At 41.8% G+C, this 15,821-nt stretch overlaps 1 protein-coding gene across 1 annotated transcript in view; it reads left to right on the top strand.

Annotated features, from left to right (window-relative positions):
- Nucleotides 1–11,819, top strand: part of igf2bp1 (insulin-like growth factor 2 mRNA binding protein 1) — a 223,966-nt gene extending 212,147 nt beyond the window's left edge. The window contains exon 15 of the mRNA XM_072487508.1: nt 4,127–11,819. Within this exon, the coding sequence (XP_072343609.1) occupies nt 4,127–4,222 (96 nt within the window). The 3' untranslated portion in view covers nt 4,223–11,819. The remainder of the gene's footprint in view (nt 1–4,126) is intronic.
- Nucleotides 11,820–15,821: the final 4,002 nt, after the last annotated feature.

Genomic DNA, 15,821 nt, shown 5'->3' with positions numbered 1-15,821 from the left:
CTTGAGCACCTTGGCCGCTGCCGGCCTCCTCCCGGTCCTGGACCTCGACTGGTCCAGCCCTGGATCAAGCACCGTATTGAAGTCTCCCCCCATTACCAACTTTCCCGCCTCCAGGTCCAGGATACGTCCCAACATACGCCTCATAAAATTTGCATCATCCCAGTTCGGGGCGTATACGTTCACCAGAACCACCGCCTCCCCTTGCAATCTGCCACTCACCATCACATATCTACCCCCACTATCCGCCACTATGGTCTTTGCCTCAAACAGTCCCCGTTTCCCCACCAAAATAGCCACCCCCCCCTATTCTTCGCATCTAAACCCGAATGAAACACCTGCCCCACCCATCCTTTACGTAGTCTAACCTGGTCTGTCAGTTTCAGATGCGTCTCCTGCAACATAACCACATCTGCCTTTAATTTCTTTAGGTGTGCGAGTACCCGTGCCCTTTTAATCGGCCCGTTCAGCCCTCTCATGTTCCATGTGATCAGTCGAGTTGGGGGGCTCTTTACCCCCCCCCCCCCCCCCTTGTCGACTAGCCATCCCCTTTTTAAACCCAGCTCCTCACCCGGTTCCCAAGTACCCGTATATCCCCCCGACGGTGCCCTCCCGCCTCGACCACCCCATCCCATAACAGCTCCCCCTTCTCCTTAGCAGCAGCAACCCAGTTAACCCCCCCCCTCTGCTAGATCCCCCTCTAGCGTAGTTGCACCCCCCATGTTGCTCCCAGAAGTCAGCGAACTCTGGCCGACCTCGGCTTCCCCCCTTGTCCTCGGCTCCCACTGTGCGAGGCCCCCTCCTTCCTGCGTCCCTGTTCCCGCCATAATTACCATAACGCGGGAACAAAGCCCGCGTTTCCCACTCGGCCCCGCCCCTAATGGCCGGCACCCACAGTTCCTCATACTCTCTTCTCTCCCCCCCCCCCCCAACATGCGGAAGAGAGAAAAGTTACAGGATCACAAAATTAACAAATTGAAAAATCACCCCCCCCCCCCCTCCCCTTCCCCTTCCTCGCCCCACATAATCACCCCCACCACTTTGTCCCAAAAGCTCTTTCTCTCGCCAGACTATTCCAGCTTCTCGTCCACAATGAATGTCCACGCCTCTTCTGCCGTCTCAAAGTAGTGGTGCTTCCCTTGGTGTGTGACCCACAATCTCGCCGTTGCAACATTCCAAACCTTCTTTTTGTGAAGCACCGCCTTAGCCCGATTGAAACTTGCCCTCCTTCTCACCACCTCCGCACTCCAATCCTGGTATTCGCGGATCACCGCGTTCTCCCACCTACAGCTCCGAGTTTTCTTCGCCCACCTGAGAACCGTCTCTCTGTCATTGTAGCGGAGAAACCTCACCACTATAGCTCGAGGTATTTCTGCAGCCTTTGGTCTTCGCGCCAGAACTCGATAAGCTTCCTCCACCTCCAAAGGGCCCGTCGGGGCCTCCGATCCCATTAGCGAGTGAAGCATCGTGCTCACATATGTCCCGACGTCCCCCCCTTCTGCGCCTTCGGGAAGACCCAGGATTCTTAAATTCTTCCTCCTTATTCCTCCTGATGAATTATTCTCCATCGCTTCCAACCTCTCCACACACCTTTTATGTTGTGCCTCGTGCGTTTCTGCCTTCACCACCAGGCCCTGTATTTCATCTTCGTTTTCAGCAGTCTTTGCCTTCACGACCCGAAGCTCCAGCTCTTGGGTCCTCGGCTCCTCCTTTAGTCCTTCATTCGCCTGTAATATCGGGGCCAACAGCTCCTTCTTCAGCTCTTCCACACAGCGCCACAGGAACTCTTGTTGCTCCGGGCCCCATAACAAACGGCCACCTTCCGACGCCATCTTGCTTTGAGCTTCCCTTCCTTGCCGCTGCTCCAGAGGATCCTCCGCAATCCGGCCGCTATCCTCTCCCTTTTCTATGCGTGTCCGGGGGGGATTCCCTTCTGGTTTACCGCACAGTGTTTTTGCCGTTTAAATTGCCGTTGGGGCTCCTATTAAGAGCCCAAAAGTCCGTTCCAACGGGAGCTGCCGAAACGTGGGACTCAGCTGGTCATCGCCGCACCCGGAAGTCCAATGTGGGTGACTCTTAACTGTCCCTTCAAGGGCAATTAGTGATGGGCAATAAATGCTGGCACAGCCTGCGATGCCCACATCCCATGAACAAATCCAAAACAAACTTCTCTCATCCATGCACAGAACTGAAGTTTCTTGTCCCTGGGACTATTCTTGTGAATCTTTTCTGAACTCGCTCTGAAGTCTTCACATCCTTCCTAAAGTATGGTGCCCAGAACTGGACACAATAAGGTTACGGCTGAACCAGGATTTTATAAAGGTTCACCATAACTTCCTTTTGGCAGGATATTGCTTCTTTGGACTTACCCCCCTTGCTCATCTACTATGTCATGACACGGAGCACAATCAGGCAGCACATGGACTGTAAGGGATCATACTGATTTTAAATGAGCAGAGGTTTGGTTGGGTTGCACTGTCCTCCCCACTCGATTTTCCTTTCTGTGCTGTGCTCAGTTTACACAATCTACACCCAGACAATAAGATGAGAAAGTAATAAGTCAGTAAAATAACATTTGAAAATACTAGAAACATGGGATTCCGAGAAATCTTTCAGGGAGTTTTATCCCAGTCCCATTCTCAGAGCTGGAAAACAATTCTGATTTAGACCCATGTTCATTTCCTGGTCAGTGCAAAACCTTTAAATTCATTGGGGAGGTATTGATCATTGAGTAATACAAAAATCTTCAATAATAAATTTAGACATGATTTTCATTTCACTAGGAAGTAATTTCTATCCAAAAAACCCTAATATGCTTCATTATTGAAAGTAAAAGAGCATTTTGGGCTTTGAGCAACTTACAATGATTTTATCTTATTGTACAGAAGGAGGCCATCAGGCTTGAAGGCTCTTTGAAAGAACTGTTCGGTTTATTTCCCAGCTTGTTGAGCTGGAACGCAAATCCAAAAGCACATACTGGAAACCTGAAGTAATAACAAAAAAGGCTGGAAATATTCAGCAGGTCAGGCAGTGTCTATGGAGAGAAAAGCAGAGTTAATGTTTGAGGTCTGTGACCTCTCATTGGGCTGGAGCATAGTTGTTCTAGGATCCTGAAGCTTCTGGGTGGTGTGAAATGCAGCAGAATTAATGTGCAGGACAAGTTTAATTCCAACTTTAATCAATGTCAGTGATTCAAAGTAAGGAGATAAAGGGTTGCACTATTTCCCTTCAAGAGGACCTACTGGGTGGTCCGTCGCTTCCTTGGAGGCCAACTGCACAGATCTGTACAACTGCTGATTTGAAACAAGGATTTCAGCTGAATGCAATGGGAGTTTTGGGGGAGGGGGTGGAGGACCCTTGATGGGGAAATAAAGAGAAGATAGAGTCCCCACAGTCTGTGGCAGCTTGCTTATAAATATTGGCCAGTACAACGCGGCAGCATTAATAAAATAAAAACTTTCTTGTTGTAAATATTAAAATAAAATTGCCACATTTTGCAAGACATCTTTTGTTGTCCGTTCTTAGCCTACTCTGGATGTGCCAATATAAGAAGGTTGATCAGTATTTTCTACAATTGCAGCATGTGTCTGCGGTTGATACAATGACTTCACTTCAGTTAAACACCGTTTTATTTTGGCTCCAATATATCTTTAAAAAAGTAAAAGAGATATCACTTGCTTTAATCCATCTCCTCAAAAAAACAATTCAAATTGAATCCAAATTATGATCCCACAAAACAGCCAAATGAGGTTCAAGATGACGAGCAGGATTAGTGAAAAGGCCTATTTGTGTAGTGAGTAAACTGCAGTTTCTGCCTTAAATAAGGCAACACTTTGAAATTGACATTAATGTAAATAAATAATGATGCCTGTTTTTTGGCCAATGTAACTGACTGCCTGGTTTAAATATCTCCGATTTAAATGGTAGGGCCTGTATTTGTATCTAAATTTCAGCACTCAATATTACGAGTTAATTTATTAACTGGGATATTAGATGTAAAACTCTGCACTTAACAGGAGCGCATTGTTCTTTAACACTCTTCCTGGCACTGAAACCCTGACAAATGAAGACATTGTGTTTGCTAATTTGTGTGTGAAGTATGGAACTGATATGTCCCTTTGCCTCACAGCTAGCACAGAGAAAGATCAGGGAAATATTGGCTCAAGTGAAACATCAGCAGCAGCAGAAGGTACAAAGCAACCAGTCGCAACCTCGGAGGAAATGAAACTACCAAAATGCCCCAGATACGTCCCAACATGGAAACAGATGCCAGGCCAAAGAATGGCTGAGTTCAGATCAACATTTTGTTCACCTTTAAAACTGTGGAAGGCTAAGTAAACATTGTGGATAGAAATTACATTATCAGGCACAATTTGGTGTAATTTAAGACTTTTTCTACTTGAACTGTGTAAAAGAAAAATTTGGATAGCAGAACCTCAGTTCTTTGTGGGGACCAGACCAAACGTGCTTGCTAGACATCATCTGAGAGATTGGAGAAGCTATCACTCACATGGGTCCCACTTAGACTATGCTGCCAATTCTGTTATAGGATGATTCCTACCAATTCTGACTCATTTCTAATAGCAATATCATTGCCTGTTATTAATAGTAGAATTACTACATTAGCGACTTCTGCTATTAACAACCTTTTGAGACGGAATCTCCAATTTGGTCCCTCCAATATCTACTGGATTCCACTTTCCTGCCTTCCTAAAAGCCATTGTCCTCTCACTCTTCTTCCCTGGCTAAAGGGAGAGTATAAAACTGGCCAGGTTAGGGACAATGTGACAAGGTGAATATGGTTGGGCTTAAAGACCATGGAAAATGACAACATTGTATCCTATTACTCCTCAAGAACATTCAAAAGACAGGACTCATTATGGGATGTGGGAAGCCAGGAAAGAAAAACATAATATCCAGTGACGATCTCACAACCATAAGAGGACTTGTGATGACCGTCAGATCTATCTGTTTGGATAGTTAGAGACTTCTAGATTTCAGGTTTGTCACTGAATGCAAGTCAGTGTTCTTTACTGTAGTAAGTAATTGAAAAAAAATCTAATGAATTTCCACATTGTTTAAGTCCAAATAACCCCAAAGCATTTGTTAATTTTCTGCTAAAAGAATGGTTTGAAATACAAAGTGATAGGTAATATAACATTCATTAAAAAAGTAAATAGAAAGCCAAATGACTTAGTGTAGGATGATATAGCCTTTTTAATGTCACATAACGCTATGTTGTGATCAATAAATCTATATGAAAGACCTATAAGTAAAAATGTAGTCTAATGGGTTTATGGACTTTTGGAGCAGATTAGAAATATTCTCACAGTAGATATAAAGTTTCCATTAAGGTCAAATCTTTATTATGGATTACGTAATACATGGGGTAAGGAACAGCCAAATGAAAAATAAGTAGTAGTGGTATTGAAACGTGTACGTGATATACAGAACTGTGTGCAGTGCTTTTTCATAGGGGCAATCAGCTGTTAGGAAGCAATCAGAAGGATTCCTAGCATTGCACTTTTGTATTTTAGTTTTATCTAGATATGAGGCAGCTATACGTCTGGAAGTAAGATTGGTGTGTGTGCTTGAGTCCAGGAATGCTAGGTGGGTTAATGGGGGTTGAATTAATAGTTTGAGAGCATCAAATCAGTAGCGTATAGTGTTAGCTACATCCCGTCAATGGAGAATTGAGGCCCTGTTATAATTCAGTTGGACTCCGTTGAGCATAACTCTGGAGTCTTGTTTTTCAAGAAAACCTAATAAAGTCTCGAGTCATTTTATCGCCATCTTACATGTTTGACCTTAATGGAACCTTCCGAAAAATGTTGGGAAATGGTTTAAGATGTAATGTTTGTGAATGCTTCCTGCGGGTAATTATTGTTCAACAATCTCTGAAAGGGGTTTTGGAACTGGGTACAATACATTCTTGCTCCTTCTCCTCTTCTACCATCCCACCGATAGGATGCTATAAACCAGTTGAACTTTGCTGATTGGCTGAGTACATTGGGGGAATGGGCAGAAGCATAGGAATATTGGCCAGAATTCTCCGGTCGTTGCAACTCGCCCTTCCCGCGGGCAGTGCACCCTGGGCAGCAGGTTTCCCGGTGGCGTGAGGTAGCTACAATGGGAAATCCCACTGACAAGCGGCGGGAGTTTAGAATTCCGCCATCAGTGAACAGCACGCCACCGAGAAACCTGCGACTGGCGGACCGGAGAATCCAGCATTGGAATGGGACACAGAATAATCAACCTTCTGGCGGACCGGAGAATCCAGCATTGGAATGGGACACAGAATAATCAACCTTCATTTGAGCTATTGATTTGTCTACTTTTATTATTTTATACTAAGCCTTCCACAGTGTTAAAACTCCAGAAAATTGTGTAATCTTGCCAAATATTAAATGAACTGTGATGACTGATAAGATAATGCCAACCGTGAGTGGTGTTAACTTAACATTTATTTTGCTTCCTTGAACTGAGAACTTATGAGCAAATTCCTTCCGAGTGGCCAAGATTTCAGTGTGGTGTTTTCCATATAACAATCGTGCCACCTTCTTGTGCCAGAGAGAGTTATAGTTGGAACCTTGCGTGGTGGACACAAATCTGTATTGATTTTATCTCTTGTTTTTTTTCCAACCCTGGTATTCGTAGTAAAGCAAAGACAGTGGAAAGAAAATAAGAGTCCCACATGTGGGGAACATGGTATTCACTGAAAGAGATTAAAATAAGTGAATAGTTGAAAGAGAGAGAAAAATGCAGCTTTGATATCTGGTCCGGTCCCTTTACCAGGAAAGATTTGTGTTTTTTTAAAAATTAATTGAGTTATGAAAAATAAAACTGAGAGAGAGAAAACATAACACTGCTAAGGAACACCGAAGGAAGTATATTCAGCAGTGATGGCCCAGGGCCACACTGTGCGCTTTTACTAGACTACCTCAGGCGTTTAGTACCTCAAAATTTGTTCCTTTTTTGCTTGCTGGTATTTTATATACTTATAAAGCTGATAGTCTTGAATATTTTATTTTTTTAATAAAAGAAAGTAAAATTTGCTGAGTTACATACAACAGCCGGGAAATGTGTGGTGTGGGCTGTTAGTTTTGCCCCTGCTTCTAGTCGGTGGAAGTGTTTAAATATTTAAAAAAATTAAAAAATTACAGCAACTGCCTCAGATGTGAGGTACAGACGTGCCACATTGGGAACAATTTGCATTTTTACATATTTAAAAGCAGTTGTCATGATGCAGTTAAATGCCACATTTTCTATTTTTAGACATTTAAAATCACATCTAATAATTTTTAAGTTAGTGCTGTGTAAAAGGTTTGGATTTTCTATAATAACCCAGGTTCATTAGACTGTCACTATTATTATGTTAGCTTCTTTTAATATATTTCATTAATATACCTATAATACGTTAAAGGCCTTATTTCTGCATGCAAACCTTATCATTAATACTTCCTATGTCCACGTTTATAATGGGAGAAAGCCATGTGAATTGTGCCACGCTAAAAATACTCCCTCCTGCATGTGAACAACATGTCTGATTTAAAAATAGGACTGATTCACCTCTGCGTGTCCTGGACTAGTAATCTGCCAACCTCTACTTCAACGAACGCCCCCCCCCCCCCCCCCCCCCCCCCCAACTTTACTCTTTATCCCTATGCTTATCCCACTTTATAATAGTGCATGGCTGTGACTCCCTGTGCATGCAACCTGTATCTCAACATGACAGAATATCAGAGAGGGATTCATGCAGACTTTTGTTAGCTTTGACTTCCTGTTCCCCACTCTTTCATTACTCTTCTAAACATATTTATTTCAAACACAAGGTTTCAAAATTTGTTCACTATTTAAAGCTCCACAGATTATACTTTGAGATTCTGGTGAGGAGGTTAATGTTAAAAACAAAAATAATTTTGTACTACTTGTAGGAAATTATTTTTTGCTTTCTAATTTTCCAGTCGTTTGTCGACAACTGTGAAAACCCAAAATAAAGGAATTTGACTGAAAGGCATCAATAAAACTTTCCACTGAACCTCTCCCAACAAACAGGAGAATTTCATACCAACTGGGCAAAGGGCAATTTAAGGCAACAGATGGTGATAGAGAATAAAAGAGACATGACCAGTTAGAATCTACAGCTAGAAATATTAGCAGGCTGCACAACTGTAATATCCCGAGATGCAGCCTTTGATGAGGGAGAACTGTTAAATAGGGAAATGATCCTCAGTCAAAGTCAAGTAGGGATGGACAATAAATGCTGGCCTAGTCAGCAATGCCGCAATCCTATAAGCAAATAGTAAACAAACTGCTGAGACATACCCATTGGGAAGATAACTGAATTCTATAAAGCCTCCTTCCATTGATTTTAGTAGCATGGATTGAATTCCCTACTCCATCCCAAATGCAGATCCTAAAATCTCTCCTTATGTCCGCAACCCAGCTCCCTCTGCCTACAGAAAAAGACACGGAAACAATGTCCCTATATACACACACACACAAGCACACAACTGTGTATATACACACATGCAATCTGCAATGCCTTCAAAATAAAATGCTTTAAATTTTATTTCTTTGCATGATTAGTCTGGGGAAAATCCAAGTTTTTTGCATATGCCACCTGCTTTTAATAAATACTTCACATGGGAACAATTCTGAAAGTGGCTACATTTGTGCAAAGCCTGTTCAACCATTGCTGTATTTTTTTCAGGTTAAGGCATTGGCCTCTATACCTCCCTTACTTTTATTTGCTTAATCGTGAAACAGCCTATTCAGACTTCGGCCTATTTTTTGTTTTATTTTGATCCTACAGCAAGCATCATCTCACCGACACCTGTTTGAGCCTTTTTTCTATCTTGAAGCTACAGTGTTGGCAATCTACACTTGCAGTAGATTGCTAATTACTATTGACAGTCCTGCCATAGACACAATCTGCCTGGATACTTGGATCCGATTGCTTCCTCCCTCGGTGCTCCATGTTATCCGATTTGCTCTATAGGTTAGAACATTTTACCTTGGGGATATTTATGTTTGAAGCTTCATAATATTAGGGAGCTTTGATGGAATTAATGATCTTAAGGGTCATCAAAGTGCCAGTTAAAAATATTCTAGTAGTAGGTCAATTTGCTTTAGGGGCAGGTGCACGTTACGAAGCTCTAATCCTTAAATACAGACCAAAAATTCTAGAAATACAAGGCATCCAAAAAGTAAAAATACAGTTTAATGTTTTGCAGTACAACATAGAAGTAGATGGGATTTCTTAAAGGACAAGGACTTGTGAAATTAGGGACCTTGCCTAATTTCCCTGTCCAATTCTGATGAAGGATCTCTTATCAAAGTTAGTAATCTATCGGTTGCGTTTCAGAAAATTTCCATTTCGCACTTTGTACTCTTTCTTATTGTGCTTCAAGCATCTGAGACAGACAAATGACCAAATGAAGGAACTAGATTCATCTTTATGTTTTGGAGTGGGATTATTTTGGAATTAGTTGCCTGCTGTAAAGTTTGGTGCCAAAGAATAGCCTCATGCATTGATTAGAGCTTAGAACCTTATTGGTTAATATGAGGTTGGCTGTTGGGATTGGTGCATGTACAGCTTAAAGTGCAAGTCCACAAGAGAGTCTAAGATTCCAAATTGGGTTTGACTTTACATTTCAGATTTCATACTGTGCTGGAGCCAAATGAGCAATAATTGCAGCCCAAACTTGCTGTATGGCTTCACAGTGTGAAACGGAACCATTCAGACACCTAAACTGGCTGTGACCTGCTTGGCTTAAAACTTGACCCATTGTCCACATCCAATCTGCGGTCTCAATGGATTCAAGTGTTGGGCGGACCAGAGCCTCTGAGTCATCATTCATTTATTTAATGATTGCAAAGTCCCTAAGCCAAGCAATTCCGTCCGGTCCTGCTGTGTTGAATGCAGAGAGACCCCACTGAGTCTGTGGATTGGCCATCCTTGTATGATGTGGTGCACAGTTTGCTCTCTCCACATAGGCACATAGGGGGCTGGCACTAATGCCCCATCTGTGGAGGTTGGCCAAGCGGGCTGTAGCCGGTCCTGAATCTGTTGACGTTGTCTAGTTCAGAAGGCATCACTTTTGGTTACTGGCTAAGCTTTTCTTTCTGTCTACCTGTGCAAAAATTGCAACAGTCTTAACCAACTGCTCCACTCAAATACATTTTTCCATAACACAACTTCTCTCCATTTTCTAACTCTTAGAATCACTAGACTGCTAGCCTCACTTTGTTTAGCACCAGAAGAACCAATGGTGAGTTTGTGGATCAGTAAGATACTAATGAAAATGGGGGAGGGGAAGATACACATTGATTCAAATAAAGGGATCATTCTGGTATAGATATTCACTTGAATATTTCAAACAGGAAGACAACTAGATCCATTAGACAAGCAACAGTTTCTATGGCAGGACAGTATTTAAGATTTTATACTTCAATTTGAACTTAAAGAAAAGGAAGCGTTTACACGGAGCATTTAAAAAAAGAAGTCACTATCAGGCTGTATGGAGGGTAGTTGGAAGTCGATTATTCAACCTATGGCCTGGCCTTTGGGTGGACGCCAGAGTTTAACTCATAATTGTAAAGATTCATAATTATCCAAAAAGATTGGGCCATTGTAAAACAAGAATATATATAACATATCAACAAAGAATTACTAGCTTGGTTTTGTTTAAAAGGCAATGTCCAAATCATGTGGTTAATGTGAGTTAAATCATGAGTTGATCCACAATCCGGAGATCCACGTTCTGGTGTTTAGAATTTTTTGCCGTGACGTGTTAATGGTTGATGCCTCCTCTAAGAGATTGAAACATGGAGCATTATATGTCAAAGGTTTACCTTAAGCCCTCGTCTTCTAATAATTTTTGAGGGACTATCATCCAAGTTGCCTACCCCATTTGCTCCTAAGCCCCCCAAAATCTTATGATTCTGTTACTCATATGACAAGGTTGAAGCAGGCTGATGTGCGGAGAGATTAACAAGTTCCTGAGAGAATTATTAGACACATTTGTTGAATATCTGATTGCCTCCAGTTATGAGACTCCTTGGTAACTAAATTATCTTCTGCCAATTCACCCTCCTCCAATTTTCCCACCTTCCCTCTTCAATGATGACTCATGTTAGGATATAATTCTCCAGGTTCCAGTGGTCACAAGCCCCTTGCTTAACTGACCAATGCAGTTGAACTTTGAAAACTATTTGAATGTGAAAAATATAATGTCCAAACCTAATGCTTCACCTTGCTTGATTTCTGCTCTATGCACGCCAGCAAATATAGGGATAGATCACAGGCTTTATTTTCACGGGCTATCAGAGGGGTTGGAGACTAAAGGATTTACTCACCCATACCTGCCCCTGGCAAATCCAGCACATAGCCTTACTAATCAGTATGACTCATACTGACTCTGGCAAATTTATTCCCGGAACCTTTTTAAATGAGCCTTCAGTACAATGAAGCCACTTCTACTGAAGTGAATCTTAGAACACACCAGCCCCCACTGTGAAAGCAAAATAATAAATATTCCACCTCTCCCTTCCCAAAGATGATTGGACATTGCCTTTTTCTCTATAATTCTATTTTTGAACCATGCTGAGGTGCTTGGAATAAATTCATGTATATCCAAGACAGTAACTACCTCAAAAAGGTTTTCTATGTGAAAAAAAAATTGCTGAATTATGAGTTGCCCTCTCGATACCTCTGCTCTGATGCAAAATTCCTTAACATTGCTAACCTTGGATTGGTGTGTATTGTGCAAGCAGGTGTACTTCACCAACACCTGCACTGCATTCAAATCAGGGGAGGGAGGGGGGTGGGTGGGAGGGAAACGGGGAAGGGATGAGATCTGTATAACCATTTAATTTTTTTTCATCTACCTCTTAGCAATTAGGACGAAAAAAATGGTAGTGGCATCTCTACGTTCTGTAGTTTAGGCTAAAATCCTTTGTTTTCCTCCCAAAGATTTTTACTATAGGAATTGTTGAGTGAATTGGTGTTTTATTCATTTCATTTTTCTTTTTCCTTACTTATGCTTGTTCTTGACTAGATACAAATTGAAAAAAAAAAAATCAGGAAACAGACTGTACAGTTATTTTTCCCCAAACGGTCTCACTGGGGAAAATCTTTACTTGCAAACTTTCCTCTTTAGAATTCCCAGTGGTTACAGCCCAGTCCCAAAAACTCGCATTTACATAGCGCCTTTAATGTAGTAAAAATGTCCCAAGGTGCTTCACATTGCTGAGGAGTCATTGAAATGGGAAGACAAATTAATCGTGTGACTATCAGAGGATATCACTTGAGTAGTCGAGTAAGTTTATCCCACTCTTGATGATGATCTTAAAACCAGGCTCCATGCGGAGTGAGGTTATAATTGCCACCTTGGTGCAGTGTTGAGCTTCCTATAGAATCCCAACAGTGTAGAAGGTGGCCATTCGGCCCACCAAGCCTGCACCAGCCCTCCGAAAGAGCACGCTACTTGCATGGTACCTGCACTGTTTTGTGTCAAACATTTTAAAAACAATCTAATGGGGAGTATTTTGCAGTTTTGTGTTGCTTGCAGACCTTAATTGGGTACAAGTTGCTTATGGTTAGTCATCACTTAGTGCCAGCACTTTGTAAATTAATGAAGGTGTCACAAACATACCTGCTTCTCTTGTAACAGACAAATTTCCTGTAGAATTTCCGTGTCAAACCCTTCTCCAGAGAATCTAACCCAGCACAGGGTCTCATCCCTACTATTCTTTCCCAAGCTAAATGTTACAGTCTACTCCAGCAGCTACCTGATGAGATTTTTTCCCCTTAAATAAAACCACTGATGGCTTTGCCAAGGAGTATAATGCTTTAAATTGTGCCATTGGCATTATCATACAGTGGTTCCATTCAGGGTTCTCTCACAGCTATGGAGTCAGTGTTTCCCCCTATGTGTTCGAGAAGCCAAAAAAAGGTAATTGGCCTTGTGCATTAGATACAGAGGGTCATTTTAAAAGGGGAATATAATCAGTGTTCACCTTAAAGTTGTGCACAAATGCCTGAATTTTTTGGGACTGGGATTTTTAAAAAAAAAATTATTTGCTTCTACTTCACAACCTCCAGATCAAGGAGGGTCGAGAGTGCATATTCTGCAAGATCGCGCAGTTACCTGACTTTGTTAGGCTCATGTTTGATAATTGGTAAACGTACATTGTGCCAGTACGTGGGTAGTTTGTTCACAGGCAATGCACCCACGCCAGCCCTGTGTGCATCAGCAAGGAGCTGTCTAATCTTCAGCTTTTCCCGAATCCTGAATTAAGTGAGACATTTTCTATTTTATTAATTGGTGGATAACCACAACATTGCAGGATGAAAATAGTCCCATTAATATCTTCTGGAAGAAACTGACCATTTTTCATTTAAAAGTGCATTGGATAAAAATTACCACTTCTAATGTTAAAGATGGAAAATATGATCTATCCCTCCACATGTATAATAAGCCATCTAGAAACAGAACGCTCCTTTGCATTTAGAGATGTTTTTACACTGCAGGTCAGGGTTGTAAAATGAAGCAGGGACAGAAATGACTTGCACCTCAATGTAACATGAAGTTCTGCTGCAAAATGTATTGAACTTATGTAGCGGGGAAATGGGGGTGGGATTCTGAAAGCATTGCCCCCATCTCTGGGTTTTGGCTAGCCATGTACAAATTTTATGCATCAGTTTTAACATTGGGATTTCCCAGCCCTGCTGAATGTATTGCGTACAGTGTTGGGAATGTACTCTCTTGCCATATCTCTCACTGAGAGCCTTCCTGACTCTGAATGCTTGCAGGCAGTCACCTCTTGTATGCCTCCAGTGTGACTAACTTGCTTTCCAAATATTGACCTGGGATTGTAATTTTGTTTTGGAAACTTATTTTCCAATGTAAACATTGGAACTAATTTGATTGAAAATCCTCACGTTTCTTTGCTAACGTAGGTCTCAAGTGACGCAAGCTCATCAATTTGGTTATGACATTTATTAAAAAACATAGGAATACATGTTATTTTGTACCTCGAAAGACGAGGAGAAAGTCAGACTTTAAATTTCATTCACAGCTTTTGATTTCCAGAGTTTGCCCCTCATACCTTGTAACATGGTGATCGTTTAAACTTTGATTAAATTATCACCTTTAGAAATGTAGCCGGGGGGACGACAACACACAAAATCTTCCATTTGGGACAGGAGCACAGACAACATGTTACAAGATGAGTAACAGAACAAAGCCCATAGCACAGGGCTAAATTGCTGGCTTTGAAAGCAGACCAAGGCAGGCCAGCAGCACGGTTCAATTCCCGTAACAGCCTCCCCAAACAGGTGCCGGAATGTGGCGACGAGGGGCTTTTCACAGTAACTTCATTTGAAGCCTACTTGTGACAATAAGCGATTTTCATAGTTCAGTTTTTGTAACTACTTCAATCCAATGGTTACTTAATTTCAAACTGGGAAAAAAATTACATTTAGCAGGATCTTCACCACATTCCAAATTAGCCCCAGCACAGAGTGGGATAGTTTATAAATCATGCAATTAAGAAATCAGGAATCTGGGCTAAAGAATTGAAGAACTGGAACAATGGGAATGCAATAATGTGGTACGGAGAAGAGTTAGCGAGGAGAGAAATTAAATGAGGAGTTGTGGGGAGAAATAAACTGAAATTTAAAATTCCATGCCAATCATGTACTGCCTTTCAAAATGACATTTATTACTTCCATTTCTTGAAATGTTGTTTTGATCGTTTTTCAGTGACTGCCATTTAAAGCTTGTGTTTTGCCATGCAATGTGCTGAAGTTTGTGCGTAGAATCCTGTTACTTTTGAGACCATTTAAAACAAAACTTTTCCTCTTCCCTTCTGTTCAAAGCTTCTTTATTATCGAGGCCAGTCAATGTGTTAAGTTTGCTAGAGACTGAAAGGAGCTGTCATTTCAGCAACTTGGCTCAATTTTCATCCAACTAATTCCTTTTTTGTCACCAAACAGCTATACTCAAATGTTTCATTACAAAATAAATTTATTTCCTGTACTGGTATATGTGGTGTATGCTTCATTTTTTGCATTTCAAAAATATATTTTGGGTCCTTTGCTTCTGGACTGTGTTCAGTTTCCCTTTAAAGGGAGCAAACTCCACAAGTCTCCACTTTACGATGTCAAACAGCCTGTTTGCAATCTGGCTGGAAACTCCTGACTATCCCATGTTCATTACCCTTTGAGTAAAATAATCAGTGACGTAAATGTGCTCCTCAGCCCTAAACCTCGGTCATTTCACCCTGCTCTGTGTTCACTTTATCAACCAAACAAAGTCCTACATTGTTAGAATAATCAAACTGACTTGGAATTATATCAGATTGTCCTTTGTCACTAGATCCAGGTGTGCCACACCACATGGACTGCAGCGGTTTGAGGGCAATCGATCACCACTTTCTCAAGGGCAATTAGAGATGGGCAATGAAACCCACATCCCTTATAGAATCATAGAATTTACAGTGCAGAAGGAGGCTATTTGGCCCATCAAGTCTGCACCAGCCCATGGAAAGAGCACCCTACTTGAGCCACAGTATCCCCGTAACCCAGTAAAACCCCACCTAACCTTTTTTAGACACCCAAGGGCAATTTATCATGGCCAATCCACGGAACAGCGCATCTTTGGACTGTGGGAGGAAACCAGAGCACCCGGCGGAAACCCACACAGACACGGGGAGAACGTGCAGACTCTGCACAGACGGTGACTCAAGCCGGGAATCGAACCTGGGACCCTGGAGCTGTGAAGCAACAGTGCTAAGCACTGTGCTACCCCTCAACG

This window comes from Scyliorhinus torazame, chromosome 21 (genome assembly GCF_047496885.1).
Source record: "Scyliorhinus torazame isolate Kashiwa2021f chromosome 21, sScyTor2.1, whole genome shotgun sequence".
Lineage (NCBI taxonomy): Eukaryota > Metazoa > Chordata > Chondrichthyes > Carcharhiniformes > Scyliorhinidae > Scyliorhinus > Scyliorhinus torazame.
This window is presented reverse-complemented; position numbering and strand designations above follow the sequence as displayed.